At 40.0% G+C, this 17,233-nt stretch overlaps 1 protein-coding gene across 3 annotated transcripts; it reads right to left on the bottom strand.

Moving 5' to 3' along the window:
- Nucleotides 1-4,876: 4,876 nt before the first annotated feature.
- Nucleotides 4,877-15,780, bottom strand: LOC133558005 (pleckstrin homology domain-containing family A member 1-like). 3 transcript variants are annotated; one of them, XM_061909052.1, is made up of 12 exons: nucleotides 15,665-15,780; nucleotides 13,315-13,500; nucleotides 13,187-13,243; nucleotides 13,050-13,095; nucleotides 12,625-12,722; nucleotides 11,233-11,340; nucleotides 10,793-10,930; nucleotides 10,602-10,670; nucleotides 10,451-10,515; nucleotides 9,138-9,201; nucleotides 8,967-9,056; nucleotides 4,877-5,398 (listed from the first exon to the last, which is right to left on the bottom strand). In XM_061909052.1, exons 2-12 carry the CDS (start codon nucleotides 13,453-13,455, stop codon nucleotides 5,042-5,044), a joined length of 1,233 nt encoding a protein of 410 aa, XP_061765036.1. In that variant the 5' UTR covers nucleotides 13,456-13,500; nucleotides 15,665-15,780; the 3' UTR covers nucleotides 4,877-5,041. The 3 variants fall into 3 exon arrangements, with proteins under 3 accessions (XP_061765036.1, XP_061765037.1, XP_061765038.1); XM_061909053.1 differs by lacking the exon at nucleotides 15,665-15,780 and adding an exon at nucleotides 15,481-15,616; XM_061909054.1 differs by lacking the exon at nucleotides 4,877-5,398 and adding an exon at nucleotides 5,405-6,416.
- Between the last annotated feature and the right edge of the window lie 1,453 nt (nucleotides 15,781-17,233).

Below are 17,233 nucleotides of genomic sequence, written 5' to 3'. Positions count from 1 at the left end.
AGAGCCCCAAAAATGTCTGCGGGCTATAGAGGGTTTTCTATTTGGGCTCCAGTATTCTGGAATGCCCTCCCGGTAACAGTTCGAGATGCTACAACAGTAGAAGCATTTAAGTCTCATCTTAAAACTCATTTGTATACTCTAGCCTTTAAATAGACCCCCTTTTTAGACCAGTTGATCTGCCGTTTCTTTTCTTTTTTTCCTATGTCCCCCCCCCCCCTCGCTTGTGGTGGTTTCCTGCTGGCTCCACTTTGGACGGGACTCTCGCTACTATATTGGATCACCTTTAGACTTGATTCTCACGGTTACGTTAAATCCACTATGGATTAGACTTTCACAAAATCATGTTAGATCCGCTCGACATCCATTGCTTTAGGGCTATATAAATAAACATTGATTGATTGATTGATTTGTTGAATTGGAGAAGGCATTCGACCGTGTCCCTCGGGAAGTCCTGTGGGGAATTCTCAGAGAGTATGGGGTATCTGACTGTCTGATTGTTGCAGTCCGCTCCCTGTACGATCAGTGTCAGAGCTTGGTCCGCATTGCCGGCAGTGAGTCCGACCCGTTTCCAGTGAGAGTTGGACTCCGCCAAGGCTGTCCTTTGTGGCCGATTCTGTTCATAACTTTTATGGACAGAATTTCTAGGCGCAGTCAAGCCGTTAACGGGATCCGGTTTGGTGGCTGCAAAATTAGGTCTCTACTTTTTGCAGATGATGTGGTTCTGATGGCTTCATCTGGCCAGGATCTTCAGCTCTCATTGGATCGGTTCGCAGCCGTGTGTAAAGCGACTGGGATGAGAATCAGCACCTCCAAATCCAAGTCCATGGTTCTCGCCCGGAAAAGGGTGGAGTGCCATTTCCGGGTTGGGGAGGAGACCCTGCCCCAAGTGGAGGAGTTCAAGTACCTCGGAGTCTTGTTCACGAGTAAGGAAAGAGTGGATCGTGAGATCGACAGGCGCATCGGTGCGGCGTCTTCAGTAATGCGGACGCTGTATCGATCCGTTGTGGTGACGAAGGAGCTGAGCCGGAAAGCAAAGCTCTCTATTTACCGGTCGATCTACGTTCCCATCCTCACCTATTTTCATTAGTTTTGGGTTATGACTAAAAAGACCAGATCACGGGTACAAACGGCCGAAATTATTTTCCTCCGCCGAGTGGCGGGGCTCTCCCTTAGAGATAGGGTGAGAAACTCTGCCATCTGGGAGGAGCTCAAAGTAAAGCCGCTGCTCCTCCACATCGAGAGGAGCCAGATGAGGTGGTTTGGGCATCTGGTCAGGATGCCACCCGAACACCTCCCTAGGGAGGTGTTTCGGGCACGTTTGACCGGTAGGAGGCCACGAAGAAGCCCAGGACACGTTGGGAAGACTATGTCTCCCGGCTGGCCTGGGAACGCCTCGGGAAGAGCTTGACGAAGTGTTTATTTGTATAGCCTAAATCACAAATGTCTCAAAGGACTGTACAAACCACTACGACCACGACATCCTCGGAAGAACCCACATAAGGGCAAGGAAAACTCACACCCAGTGGGACGCCAGTGACAATGATGACTATGAGAACTTTGGAGAGGACCTCTAATGTATGTATATATATATATATATATATATATATATATATACAGTGTAGAAAATAAGTATTTGAACACCCTACTATTTTGCAAGTTCTCCCACTTAGAAATCATGGAGGGGTCTGAAATTTTCACGGTAGGTGCATGTCCACTGTATGAGGGATAACCTAAAAAAAAATCCAGAAATCACAATCTACGATTTTTTAACAATTAATTCATGTGATAAAGCTGAAAATAAGTATTTGAACACCAACATTAATATTTGGTAGAGTAGCCTGTTTTCTATTACAGAGGTCAAATGTTTCCTGTAGTTCTTCACAAGGTTCGCACAGACTGCAGGAGGGATTTTGGCCCACTCCTCCACCCAGATCTTCTCTAGATCAGACAGGTTTCTGGACTGTTGCTGAGTAACACAGACTTTCAGCTCCCTTCAAAGATTTTCTATAGGATTTTTGTCTGGAGACTGGCTAGGCCACTCCAGAATCTTGATATGGTTCTTGCGAAGACACTTCTTGGTTTTCCTGGCTGTCATGTTGGAAGATCCAGCCACGACTCATCTTCAATGATCTGACTGAGGGAAGGAAATTTTTGGCCAAAATCTCACAATAAATGGCTGCAGTCGTCCTCTCCTTAATACAGTACAGTCGTCCTGTCCCATGAGCAGAAAATCATCCCCAAAGCATGATGCTACCACCCCTATGCTTCACAGTAGGGATGGTGTTCTTGGGATGGTACGCATCATTCTTCTTCCTCCAAACACGCATAGTGGAATTATGACCAAAAAGGTCAATTTTGGTCTCATCTGTCCACAAAACTTTCTCCCATGACTCCTCTGGATCATCCAAATGGTCATTTGCAAACTTAAGACGGGCCTTAACCTGTGCTGGTTTAAGCAGGGGAACCTTCCGTGCCATGCATGATTTCAAACCATGACGTCTTAGTGTATTACCAACAGTGACCATGGAAACAGTAGTCTCAGTTCTTGTCAGGTCATTGGCCAAGTCCTGCCGTGTAGTCCTGGGCTGATTCCTCACCTTTCTTAGCATCATTGAGACCCCACAAGGTGATATCTTGCATGGGGCTCCACTCCGATTGAGATTGACCGTCATGTTTAGCTTCTTCCATTTTCTAATGATTGCTCCAACAATGGACCTGCTTGGCAATTTCTCAGTAGCCCTTTCCATCCTTGTGGAGTTGTACAATTTTTTCTCTGGTGTCTTTGGACAGCTCCTTGCTCTTAGCCATGCTGAATGTTTGGGTCTTACTGATTGTATGGGGTGGACAGGTGTCTTTGTGCAGCTAACGACCTCACACAGGTGCATCTGATTCAGGATAATATAGAGGAGCGGAGGAGGACTTTTAAAGGCGGACCAACAGGTCTTTGAGGGTCAGAATCCTAGCTGATAGACAGGTGTTAAAATACTTATTTTCAGCTGTATCACACAAACAAATTGTCAAAAAATCATTGATTGTGTTTTCTGGATTTTTTTTTTAACGTTTTCTTATACAGTGGACATCCACCTACCGTGAAAATGTCAGACCCCTCCATGATTTCTAAGTGGGAAAACTTGCAAAATAGCAGGGTGTTCAAATACTTATTTTCTTCACTGTGTGTGTGTATATATATATATATATATATATATATATATATATATATATATATATATATATATATATATATGTGTATATATACTGTATATATATAATTTAAATTTTTTCTTTAATATTTTTTTTATTATGATTCAGTTTTCTGGGTTAGTGTATGTGAAAGATCAAGCTTACACACACAAAGTAGGGTAGTTTTGTATTCTGACTTTTATTGCATCTTAATTTTTCTAGTTTTGTTGGTAATTTTCATATTCATTAATACATTGTATTCTTTCTTATTATTTGTGTTTTTGTTTCTGTATTGTTAAAATGCTCTGGTGCCACATTTTTTGGTGGGTGAGGAGGAATTCTAACTATTTTTTTCACGGTCGAAGAACGGAAATATTAAACTTCCTTATGGTATTTTTACAATGAAAACAACAAAAATTAATTCATAGTCAATACTTTAGAAATATTTTCCACCAACAGAGTAATATGTATGTACATTTAGATTATTCAGATCCATATTGTATCTTACAACTTATAATATAGTGATATTTTCTTGTTAAAATAAAACTGCGAACATCAACATTTAAACACAAGCAGTTGTTACAAGGTGACCACCAGATCAACTACTAACATTAATTCGAGCAATCGTCTCATTTCTAAAGAAAAGAAAGAGCAGTGTCCAAGATACCCAAATTCAGTTGTGTATGATACAAGTGTGGCATCTCTTCATATTTACTGTACTACGCTGAAATAATAATACTGTTCTAAATACAGTGCATCCGGAAAGTACGCACAGCGCTTCACTTTTTTCCCACATTTTGTTATCCATCCATTCATCCATTTTCTTCCGCTTATCAGAGGTCGGGTCGCTTATATTACACTAATTCCAAAATGGCAAAAATTCATAATGACAATATAAAAATGTTTTTAGGGGGGGATTTTTTTCAAATGTATTAAAATTAAATAAAAAATTAAACATTTACATGTACATAAGTATTCACAGCCGTTGCTCAATACTTTGTCGATGCACCTTTGGCAGCAGTTACAGCCTCAAGTCTTTTTAGATATGCCACTTTGTCGTCATGCACACAACATACATTAATGCCTGTTGTGTCCAATCCAGTTGTCAGCACAGTGCCGTGAGTGTGGGGTTAAATCAATCTGATCCAAGTCTGGGCTAAAGCTAGGCCTGAAGCTTGGCTGCGTGCTTTGGGTCGTTGTCCGGCTGAAAGATGAACGGTCACCTCAGCCGGAGTTCAAGAGCGCTCTGGAACAGTTTTTTTCATCTAGGATGTCTCTGTACATTGATGCATTCATCAGGCGGAAGGCAGGGTACACCCCGGACAAGTCGCTACCTCATCGCAGGGCCAACACAGATAGACAACATTTAAACTGTAATTAAAAAAATGTTATTCGACTGCACTGAAATTAGGTGATACCCTTAACTGCATTGTTTTGAGTGTCCAGCAGGGGATGCTCTGACACAGATCACAGGAAGTCCACTTGGTATTTCTCCACTGAAGACCTTTGCAAAGACGCCACACGGTGAAGTGTCCTTAAGGCCAAAACACACTTTAACCATAAACCTTCTGTGTGTGTGTTTCTGTAACCCAGCTGCCAAAATGTGACAAATGAGACGTGTCATTTTGGTCTCGTAACGATTGTTGTTCTAAGAAGTCTCCTGCTTCTTCTGTGTTTTCACCCTAAGAATGAGTCATTGTCTTAATGTGACATCTTTGAAGGAGTGTTTTATTAATAAATAAGTAATCCAAAAAGTCAAAATAAGGTAAGTCAGCACAACAAAAGGGAAAGTTATTACACATGTAATTAAATTGGGGGAGAAAAAAAAGACGACGTTTCACCATCATCATCATCCACCCCCTTATGAGGTCATACCTACGTCTGGCGTAATGGCGGAGCTTTGATCCTCCCTGCTGTTGACAAGCACCTGCTGGGATATGTTGCTTTGCCGTTTCCATAGTGACTCTTCCCCTGGCTTAACTTGGTGGGTGTCTGCTTCTGCAGTTAGAGGCGGGATCAAGCCGCCTGGCTGGACGTCTTCTATGACGAGACGTTCGACTTCCGCGGAAGAAAGGCCATGAAGTTGTGATGGTGAGAGTTCGCCTTTTGGATGAGTGTGCAGACAGGAGGATTGTGGGTAATGCAGCTCCTCACTGATGGGGTAATAAAAGGTGGAGGAGGATGCTGTAGCGGCCGCAGGTGACGGCTCAGCTTCATCCTGGGGAAGAAAGAAAGATGGCGGAGGTTAGATGTACTAGGATGGATGATGAAAGACTGCATTCATTCATGACTAATGTTACTGGGATTTACTTTAGTGCAGTGGTTCTTAACCTCGTTGGAGGTACCAAACCCCACCAGTTTCATGTGCACATTCACTGAACCCTTCCTTAGTGTAAAAAAAATATATATACATTTTCAAATTCAAGACAAAGTTGTATATTTTTTCAACTGGTGCACAAAATGATCCATGCATGAACATCACCTTGTTTAAAGAACAAAACCAACATGGACTCACAACAAATTACACACCTCAAAATCAGTGTGACTTCTACTGTTGCTGTAGCCATAATACGCCGATAGGGAGAAGTTTTTATTTACACGATGAGTCAGGTGTATCTTGACCTCCACCGAACCCCTGAGGTTGGCTCACCAAACCCCCAGGGTTCGATCGAACCCAGGTTAAGATGACATCACAGTAGAGTCCTCTGAGCCAAAATCGAGTTGATAACATAATGACGAGTCACAGAAGATGACAATGGCGGCAGGCAACAATTACTACGCGTTAACAACATTCAGTCGTCACGCACACTACAAACACTAATGCCTGCTGTGTCCAATCCAGTTGTCAGCACAGTGCCGTGAGTACGGGGTGAAAAGTAACAGGATCACATACATGTTATAATGGCTGCTGCAGAATGGCGTATATCTGCATACATGTACAGGACAAACGCCCGGTTAGACGCATGTGAGAACACAATTGACTGCTTGACCATGTTTGGTGGATGATCATGTGCCTTGATAACGAAACCATCATGCGGTGAGATGTGGAGAGGCCAAGAAGAGAGGAAGTAAAACACTTGCAGTGTCATGTTTGAGCCACGAAACAGCCCTCACACACCTGATTGACAAGAACATGAGGACTTATCTGTAACTGTGAAGCAATATTCTTGTTCCACAGCACCTCTTACAACCGACGTTAGTGATCATCTGCCAGTTTTTACAATATGTGATGGAAACTGCAAAAAAAACATGGAAAACAAAAGGACATTTCGAAAACTGTGCACAGAAAAGAGGATGACTGCTTTCAAAATTGAGCTACATAAACTGGATTGGGACAATGTGTACAATGAAGAAGAGGTTGATGAAGCATATGAACATTTCTTAAACAAGTTCATAATACTTTATGACAAACATTGTCCATGGAAACAACTCAGTAGTAAGCAGAAAAAGAATAATCAACCGTGGATGACGAAAGGATTAAAAAATGCTTGTAAGAAGAAGAATACACTATATAGAAAATTTATAGCACAAAGAACTACAGTGGCAGAAATGAAGTACAAAATGTATAAAAACATGTTAACAAACATACTACGATCATGTAGAAAATAATATTACAGTGAATTATTGGACAGGAAAAAAAATGAGAGCAACATGGGGCATTATCAATAGCATTATTAAAAATGGCACTAAGGGGGATTACCCCCCAATACTTCTTAGACGGAAATAAACATAATGACAACATAAAGGAAGTAGTTGAAAGCATTAATAATTACTTATTAAACCAAAATTGGAAAAAAAGGATTCCGGGCCAAGTTTCAATTGAGGACTATAATGATACCATAGAGCGAAATCCCAACTCCATTTTCCTCAGTAATGTGACACAGGAGGAAATAGTTACAACCGTGAAAACATGTAAATCTAAGACTTCAACTGATTGTAACGGAATTGATATGGAAACGATTAAAAAGGTTATTGAAGAGATCTTGGGACCATTAATGTATATTAGTAACCTATCATTTCCAACAGGTAAATTTTCAAACAGAATGAAAATAGCTAAAGTTGCACCAATTTATAAGACTGGAGACAAACATTTATTTACAAATTATAGACCTGTTTCTTTACTTCCACAATTTTCTAAAATCATTGAAAAACTGTTCAATAACCGATTAGAGTTTCATAAATAAAAATAGAATACTCGTAGAGAACCAATATGGATACAGAGCTAATGTTTCAACTTCAGTGGCTTTAATTTAATTACAGAAGAAATTACCAAAGCAATAGATAGTAAAAAATGTGCGGCAGCAGTGTTTATGGATCTAACTAAAGCATTTGACACAATTAATCACAATATTTTAATAAAAAAAAAACTACAACGACATGGTATCAGAGGGTTACTCTTAAACTGGAAAAGAAGTTATCTTCAGGAAACAATACGTGAAGCTAGGCGAACACACTTCTACAACGCTAAATATATCTTGTGGTGTACCTCAGGGATCAATACTAGCACCTAAATTATTCAATCTCTATATAAATGACATTTGTAAAGTTACAAGAGATTTAAAGTTAGTATTATTTGCGGATGATATAACAGCGTTATGTTCAGGAGAGAACACACAGAGGATAATACAAATAATAACAGAAAAAATTAACAAATTAAAAAAATGGTTTGACAAAAACAAACTATCGTTGAATCTCAGTGAAACTAAAATAATGCTATTTGGTAACAGTAAAAGAGAAAGTCAAACAAATACAAATAGACGGAATAAAAATTGAAAGAGTAAATGAAACCAAATTTCTAGGTATAATGATTGATGATAAATTGAACTGGAAATATCATGTAAAAAACATACAACATAAAGTAGCAAGAAAAACGTCAATAACGAATAAAGCTAAATATGTTCTAGACCAAAAATCACTTCATATTTTCTACTGCTCACTAGTGTTACCATATCTGAATTACTGTGTAGAAATATGGGGAAATAGTTACTAAAGTACACTTCATTCACTAAAAGTGTTACAAAAAAGATCAGTTAGAATAATACATAATGCTGGATATAAAGAACAGACAAATCATTTATTTATTGAATCAAAGATACTGAAATTCCACGACATAGTGAATTTGCAAACAGCTAAAATTATACACAAAGCAATCTATAACCTGCTACCCAAGAATATACAACAATTCTTCTCAACAAAAGAGGAGAAAATATAATCTTAGAGAAAAATGTAATTTAAAACATTTGTATGCACGTACAACACTTAAGACCTTCAGTATATCAGTATGTGGAATTAAATTATGGAATGGATTAAGCAAAACAATCAAGCAATGTACTAATATGATCCACTTCAAAAAACTCTTCAATTATAATCAACTATTTGATTACCTCTGTTCTGTAAAGTACAAAGAAGAAGAACCATGATAAACATTCTGATTTTCTTCATCCATCCATTCTTTCATTCTCAAAATAATCTTATTTATCTCATCGTATGGAATATAACTTACTTCACCAATTATTTATTTTCATTGTGATTACTTATGGAGTATATTGTGAATACATTGAGAACAGGAAGTGAACAAAAGTTTTAGCAACTGTTATGTAAAAGAAAAGGGGTAGGATTAAATGAGCTCTGCTTCTTCCTACTCCTTTTCGAACATGTTGAAAAGAGAAACTGGAAATTGTGATGTATCATGTTGTATGCTTGCATGTTTGAAATAAACTGAAACTCAACTCCTCGGTTGTTTCGTGTACCAAGACAGGTTTGAAGCACTGTGGCGAAGCACTCACCGTGTTGATGGAGCGGCCGGGTCCCCGCTGTGCCACGATGGCGCCGGAGAGTGCTTTAATCCAGCTGTGCATTTCATCTGGACTGTCAGTCTGACAAAATAATACATGTCATGATGTGTAACTATAGTTTCACTTTGTATCCTGGAGAAAAAAGATGTGTGGGGTAATTACCTGCAAGTAGAATGTTCTGGAGCTGGTGATAATCTCAAACAGGTTGTCCCTCATCATCAGCTCACTGTAGAACACATTGTTTAGGTGCAGGGATCTAAAAGTTACTTTTGTTTCTTCTGCAGCCTACTTAGGCAGCAAACTAGAAGTCTAATTAAAAAGTGCACCGTGCTGGTCTAATCACTCTAGCCCAGTGGTTCTCAACTGGCTTGGCTGCGGGACACACTATCACCCTTTAATGATAAGCAGTGACTCCTCTAGCCCAGTGGTTCTCAACTGGCTTGGCTGCGGGACACACTATCACCCTTTAATGATAAGCAGTGACTCAAATCACAGAGATTTTACAAATACAATTTATTTATTGAGGTAGTGCAAAATTACTCAGAGTGCAAGCAGTAAACACGTTTAATGAACATATTAGGACTCGGGGTATTCTTTAAATAATCAACCATTCTATTCAGAGGACTCTGATTCGATTAACTTCCCACTCTGTCAGTTAATACCTGCTGAGACCCAGCGTATAGAAGCGTGTTGGGAGGATAAATCAATGGTGTTCATCGTGTTTTCTATAAATATTTAGTAAAAAACTCTTGTGCACTGACAAATAGTGTTTAGGGAGTAAGACGAAATCCACATCTGCTTTCGATTTCGCTGTTTCCAGTCACTACTTCCTGGTATGACGTCACAAGTCTGAATTAAACAACTGGCAGTATTTTGGTCTGAAAGACACTTTTCATCCAACCTGATGGACTTTGAGAGGTGCTGCAAAAAGGAATGGGCTAAACTGCCCAAAAATAGGTGTGTCAAGCTTGTGGCATCATATTAAACAAGGCTTGAGGCTGTATTTTCTGCCAAAAGTGCATCAACAAAGATTGGATGTGAATACAAGTTTTTTTTGTTTTTTTCCTTTTCTTTGGAAATCACAAAAAAGGCGCTAGCTAACAGCATGATTACAAATTCTTAATCACTTCTCCTGGACTGCTTTTGTGAATGTGCAAATATAAAATAAACATGTATGACTATATTAGACAGCCATGATTACAGTCTTAATCTTTAAAAAAAAGATGTATTCCATTTAATTTGTAATTGTGAGAAATATGTTAAGGTTTTTATTCTATTTAATATATTAGGATTACATTGTTTTAGTATATGAGGTAGATCACAAAAAAAAAATGTTTTGGTCTTCTTCTATGACAGCAGGTTTTATAAATAGCACGGGAGAACCTTTGTCGCTACTTTAAGGAGTATTAAGAGATGACGTCTTGCTGCATGAAAGAGACCAAGACCGACAGAATTATAATCAACTATTTGATTACCTCTGTTTGCACTCCTGGACTTTAAGAATGTCCTTTAGATGGATGACTCGCAGTGCCCCCCTGTCCTGTGAGAAGGCAGAGAGAGCAGATGCTTAATCAGTTGGCCACATCATGTGTGCACATGCCAAGTTGAATGAAGCTTCAAACTCACCAAGTCAGACTTGAAGTAGCTGAGAGCGTTTTCATCCAGGATAAAGTACCTGCGCTTCCATGTTTTCATCTGTGGACATAGTAACATTATAACAGGAGAAGTTGTCAACTGTGTGTTTGTTTTAGTTGTGTACTTCTGACATGATAAAAACAGGCTGTGTGGGTGTGGGTGTGGGTGGGTGTGTGGCTCACCACAGCTCCCTGTTTGACACAGTACCCCGCCTTGATGACGGCCTGGTCTTGTGCTTCTCTGGACAGGAAGTAAGGTGACTGGTTGTGGCCCCGCCTCAAACCTCCACGCTCTACCCCATCCTGCCCCTCGCCCCGTTCCTACCGCACAACAAAGTAGACGTGCACATAGACTCAAGCATTTGTTTGAACTTCACTTTGTTGGAGATGCTATGATAACAAAATAAAATAATAATTATTAGTATCTTTTAATGTCAAACAATAGCATTACCATGAAACACAGCAACACTGCAGAGTCACTGTTTGTTGTAAAGTCAAGTTTTCCATTCTAGAATTCAAAGCAGTGATCAAGCATGTCGAGACGTGCACACGTAGCACACGCATCCACGCATACCAGCGCACGTGTCCAGGCGTGCCAGGACAGCACCAAATGAAAGCCTTACCTGAGTAGCCGTGACGATGGGCACTCCTCCAATGATTTCAGTCTTGTAGGAGACTCCCAGGACTTCCTGTTGGGTGTCTGCCGCCATAGCTACGCTGACCTTTGGCACCTGGAAGTAAGCAACAACCGCGCTGACTCATAACATCGGCTGTTGTCTTGATTAACACCCACGCAGAAAAATTTTATAATTCCTAAAAGACATTCATTCTTAAACTGAAAAAACAGTTTCAGTAAATCTGTCACTTAAAGAAAGAAGACTGATAATGTGTCTGCTTTGGACTGTAGGTTTTAATTTGTAAATGTTGTTTCAGACAAGAAAATTTCTTCAGCATAGGGAAAAAAGGCTTACGCTCTTTTACCGTAACTCCTGGTATAATTATAGAAATCATTTAAATAAACCAATAACGCAGACGCCCGACATCGATACCACCAAAAAAAGATCATGCAAATACACAGATTACACTGCACCACATTGTACAGTACATGCTTTGCTCTACTTTTGGATGTATTTTATTTTACTTAAATTTACATAAAGTTCCCCCTAAATTCGAGCATTTGAAGTGTTAACATTCTGAAGTGTTTGAACATCATGCAACAAAAAATTTCTACATTACTACTCAAATATCTCAGATATAGGCTAAAACGGTCTAAAAAAAAAATCCCATATTGAAATTTTAGTTGGCTTGGTTAACAGTAATGGGTAGGATCAATTATTATGTTATGCATTTTATTGCAAAAAAACATTTTCACAAAAAAGCCAAAAATACCTTTCAGCAAACATTCTTTTTCAGAGATATTCATCATAATTTCATGCATCAGTCAAAGGACAGTTGCTCTTAAAATAGCTCCTTGTCAAACTAACTTAATACAGAATACATTGCAGTATAGAGCAAATGTTGCTTGCAATTAACTTTTTCAATTTTTGTAAAAGATTAGGATATTATATATCTACACAAAAATAATAAACAGGTTTATTTTTCTGTGTGCTAATAATTTGTACCTTTTTTTGTAAACAATATTGTGTTTTTATGGTTACTATAACGATTGTATGTATCTAACGTGGAGATTTTATGTGGTAGGATTGGTCACGTATGAATGTGTGCATTTATGTTTGTTTAGTGTTGTACATGTATCAGAGAATTGTGAAATGTTACACCTCAGGCTAATGCAGCTGCTATTAGGGATCTTAATAAACAAACATGCAGGCTAGCAAGCTGCTCTGTACATAAACACGCTATGCTCTCATCAGGTAGCATTAACCATTTATGAATGATGGTGGAAGGAGTAGCGGGAGAACACCGGGGTTGTGAGTGCAATGTTTTGGAAAGGAATTCAGGCACTGTTTTGTAAATGAATGTCAGATATTATACGTTTCAGTAAATTGGGGTCTTACAGTTATCTTGGTGGCATTGTTGAGAGCAGCGATCCATTCCACCAAGTCTTGTTGGTCGTTGGCCTGCAGGTAGAACTTCCTCATTGCTGCGTTTATAACTGTGCGTGTGAAAGAAGATACAAATGGGAAAATGTCATCATGGTTCAGAATGAGGATACACACTGGTACTGCTTCCTCCCAGAGGCAAACCACAACAGGAAGTGGCGAGAGACAAAAGACGGGGAAGAAAAGTGCGGGGCAGACACACGGGAAGACGAGGCAGAGAAGGGACTACCGAAGGAAGCAAGGAAAGGGGAATGAGAGGAAGCGCACCTGCACCTTTCAACACAGATGTTTGTCAACATGTTTGAAAATAATCATTACAGAACCTTCCTATGTGACCACGGTGACCACCAGACTTATGCATGTTCTCTGTGACAACTCACCAAAGCAGAACTCAGTCTTTGGCCTCGTTTTGGTGGCATCGCTCACCTGCAGGCAAAAAAAAAAAAAAAAGACACTGCTGTTTTGCTGTACCTCACGCAAACGGCTTCCTATTAATTTGTCATCTGCACGCACTCACCTTGGAGATGTAGGAGAGGTTGAGAGAGCCTACATTTTCTGCTCCTTCCGGAAGATTCTATACCAAAGAAATGAACATTGCCATTGTTGTCATGGTGGCGACATACACACACATATACATTCACTCACCTGTGGGTTGTCCATATACCACAGCAGGTTGCGCTGTTCCGTGCTAAGGATGAAGTAGCGGCGCAGAAACTTGCCACTGTTCTCCATCTCCTCAATGTCCAAGAAGCCGCAGATGCGATTCTGTCGGTCTACGTACGGCATGACGACATCTGCAGGCACCACCCACGCTGTGACATCACAGGTAGGCTGCAAAGAGGCGGATCAGAGTCAAAACATGCTCGGATTGATTGATTGATTGAAACTTTTATTAGTAGATTGCACAGTACAGTACATACTCTGTACAATTGACCACTAAATGGTAACACCTGAATAAGTTTTTCAACTTCTTTAAGTCGGGGTCTACGTTAATCAATTTATACGCCACATATGACAAATGACAAATAGGACTTTTATATCTAAAAAGAAAAAACACCAGAAAACATCAACATTGAACGCATCACCCTAGAGCAGGGGTCTCAAATTCACTTTACCTGGGGGCCACTGGATGCCGAGTCTGGGCAAGAAAAGATTTCCTAAAAAAATGTTGTATACTCCTCAGCATGTCTACTTGTATAATGACATTTGAAATTGTATCCCTTGTGCACCGCAACTTTCTCTGTGCAAATAAGACACGTCGGGGTGCCCCTGTGCTCAAAAGAAATATTGCATCTCCCACTTTTCCTGGAATTTTCTTTGCACATCATTAAGCTTTCTTTTCACTGCAGGCTTAGAAAAAAAGACATGTTTGGGGTTGTGGAATATATTTGTATTTTGCCGATGCGCGGAGAATAATGTTTTTTCCACAATGTGTGTCGTTCCGCTTTTCCTTCCGACAACAACACGGCGGTCGGCGGATAATGAGTGTTAGACAAGCCTCCTCTCTTCCTGTTTTTAAATCTCTCTTAAAGACATACTTTTATTCAATAGTTTTTAACACTGAGTGATATCCATCATTCAATGGCGCCCCATTATACACCTGCTGTGAACCTGTTTTTATGCTTTATTTATTTAATTGTATTTATTTATTTTTTATCATGTTCTGGTTGTGTTGTGTTTGCTTGGTTCTCATTTTTAAGCTACCCATTGTGCAGCACTTTGGCTACCCCTGTGGTAAATTTTAAATGTGCTATATAAATAAAGTTGATTTGATAACAGCCGGGAAAGTACCGGGATAGCAAGCGCAAAAAAAGTGACAGCTCCCAGAGTTTTATCCGGCGTCATATAGAAATATATGTAGTGTTCATCGTGTGAGGCAATGCAAATCAAACAATAATAAAAAAAAAACAAATAATTTGAATTGGTCCAAGTTATCAGGGACTGTTATTGAAGACGGACAGGTGTCGAAGTATAAGAAAACCCTCGTCTTTGTTGTAAGCACAATACCAATGGCACGCAATTTGCAAAATGCGCAACTGCATTTTGCAAATGTAATGTCATATCAAATCAAATCAAATCAAATCAAATGTTTATTGGATTCATCACTATACATTGTACATCCATGACTAAACTACTGACTAAATTACTACCAAGTGTGGATTCAGGCTGGGTGGCCTATTTCAAGTTCCAGGTAACCCTACATTATTATATTTTATAAATAGTTAACCAAGTTGTGGTAGTAGTTTAGTCAGTAGTTCTGTCGTGGATGTACACTGTATAGTGATGAATCCAATAAACATTTGATTTTACATTAAATTTGCAAAATGCGGTTGCGCGTTTTGCAAATTGCGCGTCATTGGTATTGTGCTTACAATATCTCCATGGAAACGTGTCTTGTCGCTTTCACTCACTTGCCGCTTATCCACTAACAGGGGTAGGCAACCCAGAACGTTGAAAGAGACATTTTGGACCCAAATAACACAAGGCTGTCAAACGCCATTCATATTGAAACTTGCGGGCCGCACTAACATTAAACTTTCATATTAAGGTGGGGGCCGCAAAATAACGTCTCGCGGGCCACGTGTCTGAGACCCCTGCCCTAGAGGAAGTGTGTGTGTGGCGTGTGTCCCCTTACAAGTCCAGCAGTGGCGTGGACATCACAGCAGCTGGACACAAATTGACGTCACCACGTTCAATGCTATTCGGTAGCAATTACACTATTCTATTCACTGTAATGGCAGTGTTTCTGTTACTGTATGAGCGTGTTGCTAACTCGAAAAAAGGAAAAGGCATCCTGTTAGAATGACTTACATGTAATTAGTTCCCACTGTAGACGCAAGTTAATTCCGCCTATGAATGGCTTGTACACCTTCATGTCAGCCGCAAAAGTTAAACAAATCGTTTTTCGAACAAGGTTTATGCTGCGAACCAAAACACATCGAAAAAAGTATAACTTTCAGCCAAAATTAACGGGAAGTTTAAAGACTTCACTTACAAGTTTGGCTCCGTCCGAGTCCACCTGGCAGCTCACTCCGAGCAGCGTGAAACTCCCTGCCGCTCACCAACTCACACTTCCGCTTCCGGTTTTTCCCCCAGTGCTGCACAGACTGCCTAGCACATAAAAGTACATATAAAACAAATATTAAACATATTATTATTGATAATATACCAAGTTACACAGCAGTAGTAGTGTTTTCCTAAAGAATATAAATTCAATAATATTAAAAATATATTCATTATTAAGCTGTTTTTTTTTTTTATTGCTTTTGCCGTTTTTTTTCGTCTGGATCATTGTTTTTGGCACATCACCGTTGTCTCGCATGAGCGAATATTCGGTGTGCGAAAAAATTGGTTTGGTTGTATACTACTTGCGTATAAAATACTACACGGTCTAGCTCCAGCCTATCTTGCCGGTTGTATTGCACCATATGTCCCGGCAAGAAATCTGCGTTCAAAGGACTCCGGCTTATTAATGATTCCCAGAGCCCCAAAAAAGTCTGCGGGCTATAGAGCGTTTTCCTTTCGTGCTCCAGTACTCTAGAATGCCCTCCCGGTAGCAGTTCGAGATGCTACCTCAGTAATAGCATTTAAATCACACCTTAAAACTCATATTTGTATACTCTAGCCTTTAAATAGACTCCCTTTTTAGACCAGTTGATCTGCCGTTTCTTTTCTTTTTCTCCTCTGTCCCACTGGAGGGGGTCTGGTCCGGTGGCCATGGACGAGGTGCTGGCTGTCCTGAGTCGGGACCCAGGATGGATCGCTCGTCCGGAGCCGGCACACAGGATGGACCGCTCGCCTGTGTATTGGCTGGGACATTTCTGCGCTGCTGATCAGCCTCCGCTTGTGGTGGTTTCCTGCTGGCTCCACTGTGTATGGGACTCTCTCTGCTGTGTTGGATCCACTTTGGATTGAACTTTCACAGTATCATGTTAGATCCGCCCGACATCCATTGCTTTCGGTTCCCCAAGGTTTCTCATAGTCATCATTGTCACCGACGTCCCACTGGGTGTGAGTCCCACTGGGTGTGAGTTTTCCTTGCCCTTATGTGGGCTCTACCGAGGATGTCGTTGTGGTTTGTGTTGTGGTTTGTGCAGCCCTTTGAGACACTAGTGATTTAGGGCTATATAAATAATCATTGATTGATTTATTGATTGATTGATATCACACTGGGAGAGCCGAGATCAGACCATATGTGCAACCTGTCAGGAGAGCTCCATCTGATCAGAGTCCAAAGCCAAAGAAGAAAACCATTAGAAATATTACAGTATATAGGGCCAAATGGGACACAACTAAATGAATGAGTACATCTTTAAATATGTACTTAAAGGCCTACTGAAACCCACTACTACCGACCACGCAGCCTGATAGTTTATATATCAATGATGAAATATTAACATTGCAACACATGCCAATACGGCCTTTTTAGTTTACTAAATTACAATTTTAAATTTCCCGCAGAGTTTCCTGTTGAAAACGTCGCGGAATGATGATACGTGTTTGTGGCGTTATTGGTTGGAGGGGACACAGTATTTTGGACATCTGTGTTGCTGAATCTTTTACA

Source organism: Nerophis ophidion, linkage group LG08 (assembly GCF_033978795.1).
Source record: "Nerophis ophidion isolate RoL-2023_Sa linkage group LG08, RoL_Noph_v1.0, whole genome shotgun sequence".
NCBI classification, from domain to species: domain Eukaryota; kingdom Metazoa; phylum Chordata; class Actinopteri; order Syngnathiformes; family Syngnathidae; genus Nerophis; species Nerophis ophidion.
Note: the sequence above shows the minus strand (reverse complement) of the source record. Positions and strands in the feature narration are given on the sequence as shown.

Bases quoted from the DNA above. Each gene is read 5' to 3' on its own strand.
- LOC133558005 (XM_061909052.1), bottom strand. From the start codon at position 13,455: ATGCCGTACGTAGACCGACAGAATCGCATCTGCGGCTTCTTGGACATT. The intron at 12,723-13,049 runs GTGAGTTGTCAC...TCACACGCACAG, and splicing joins AAAGACTGAGTTCTGCTTTG to TTATAAACGCAGCAATGAGG. The intron at 10,671-10,792 runs GTGAGCCACACA...CTATGTCCACAG, and splicing joins GTGTCAAACAGGGAGCTGTG to ATGAAAACATGGAAGCGCAG.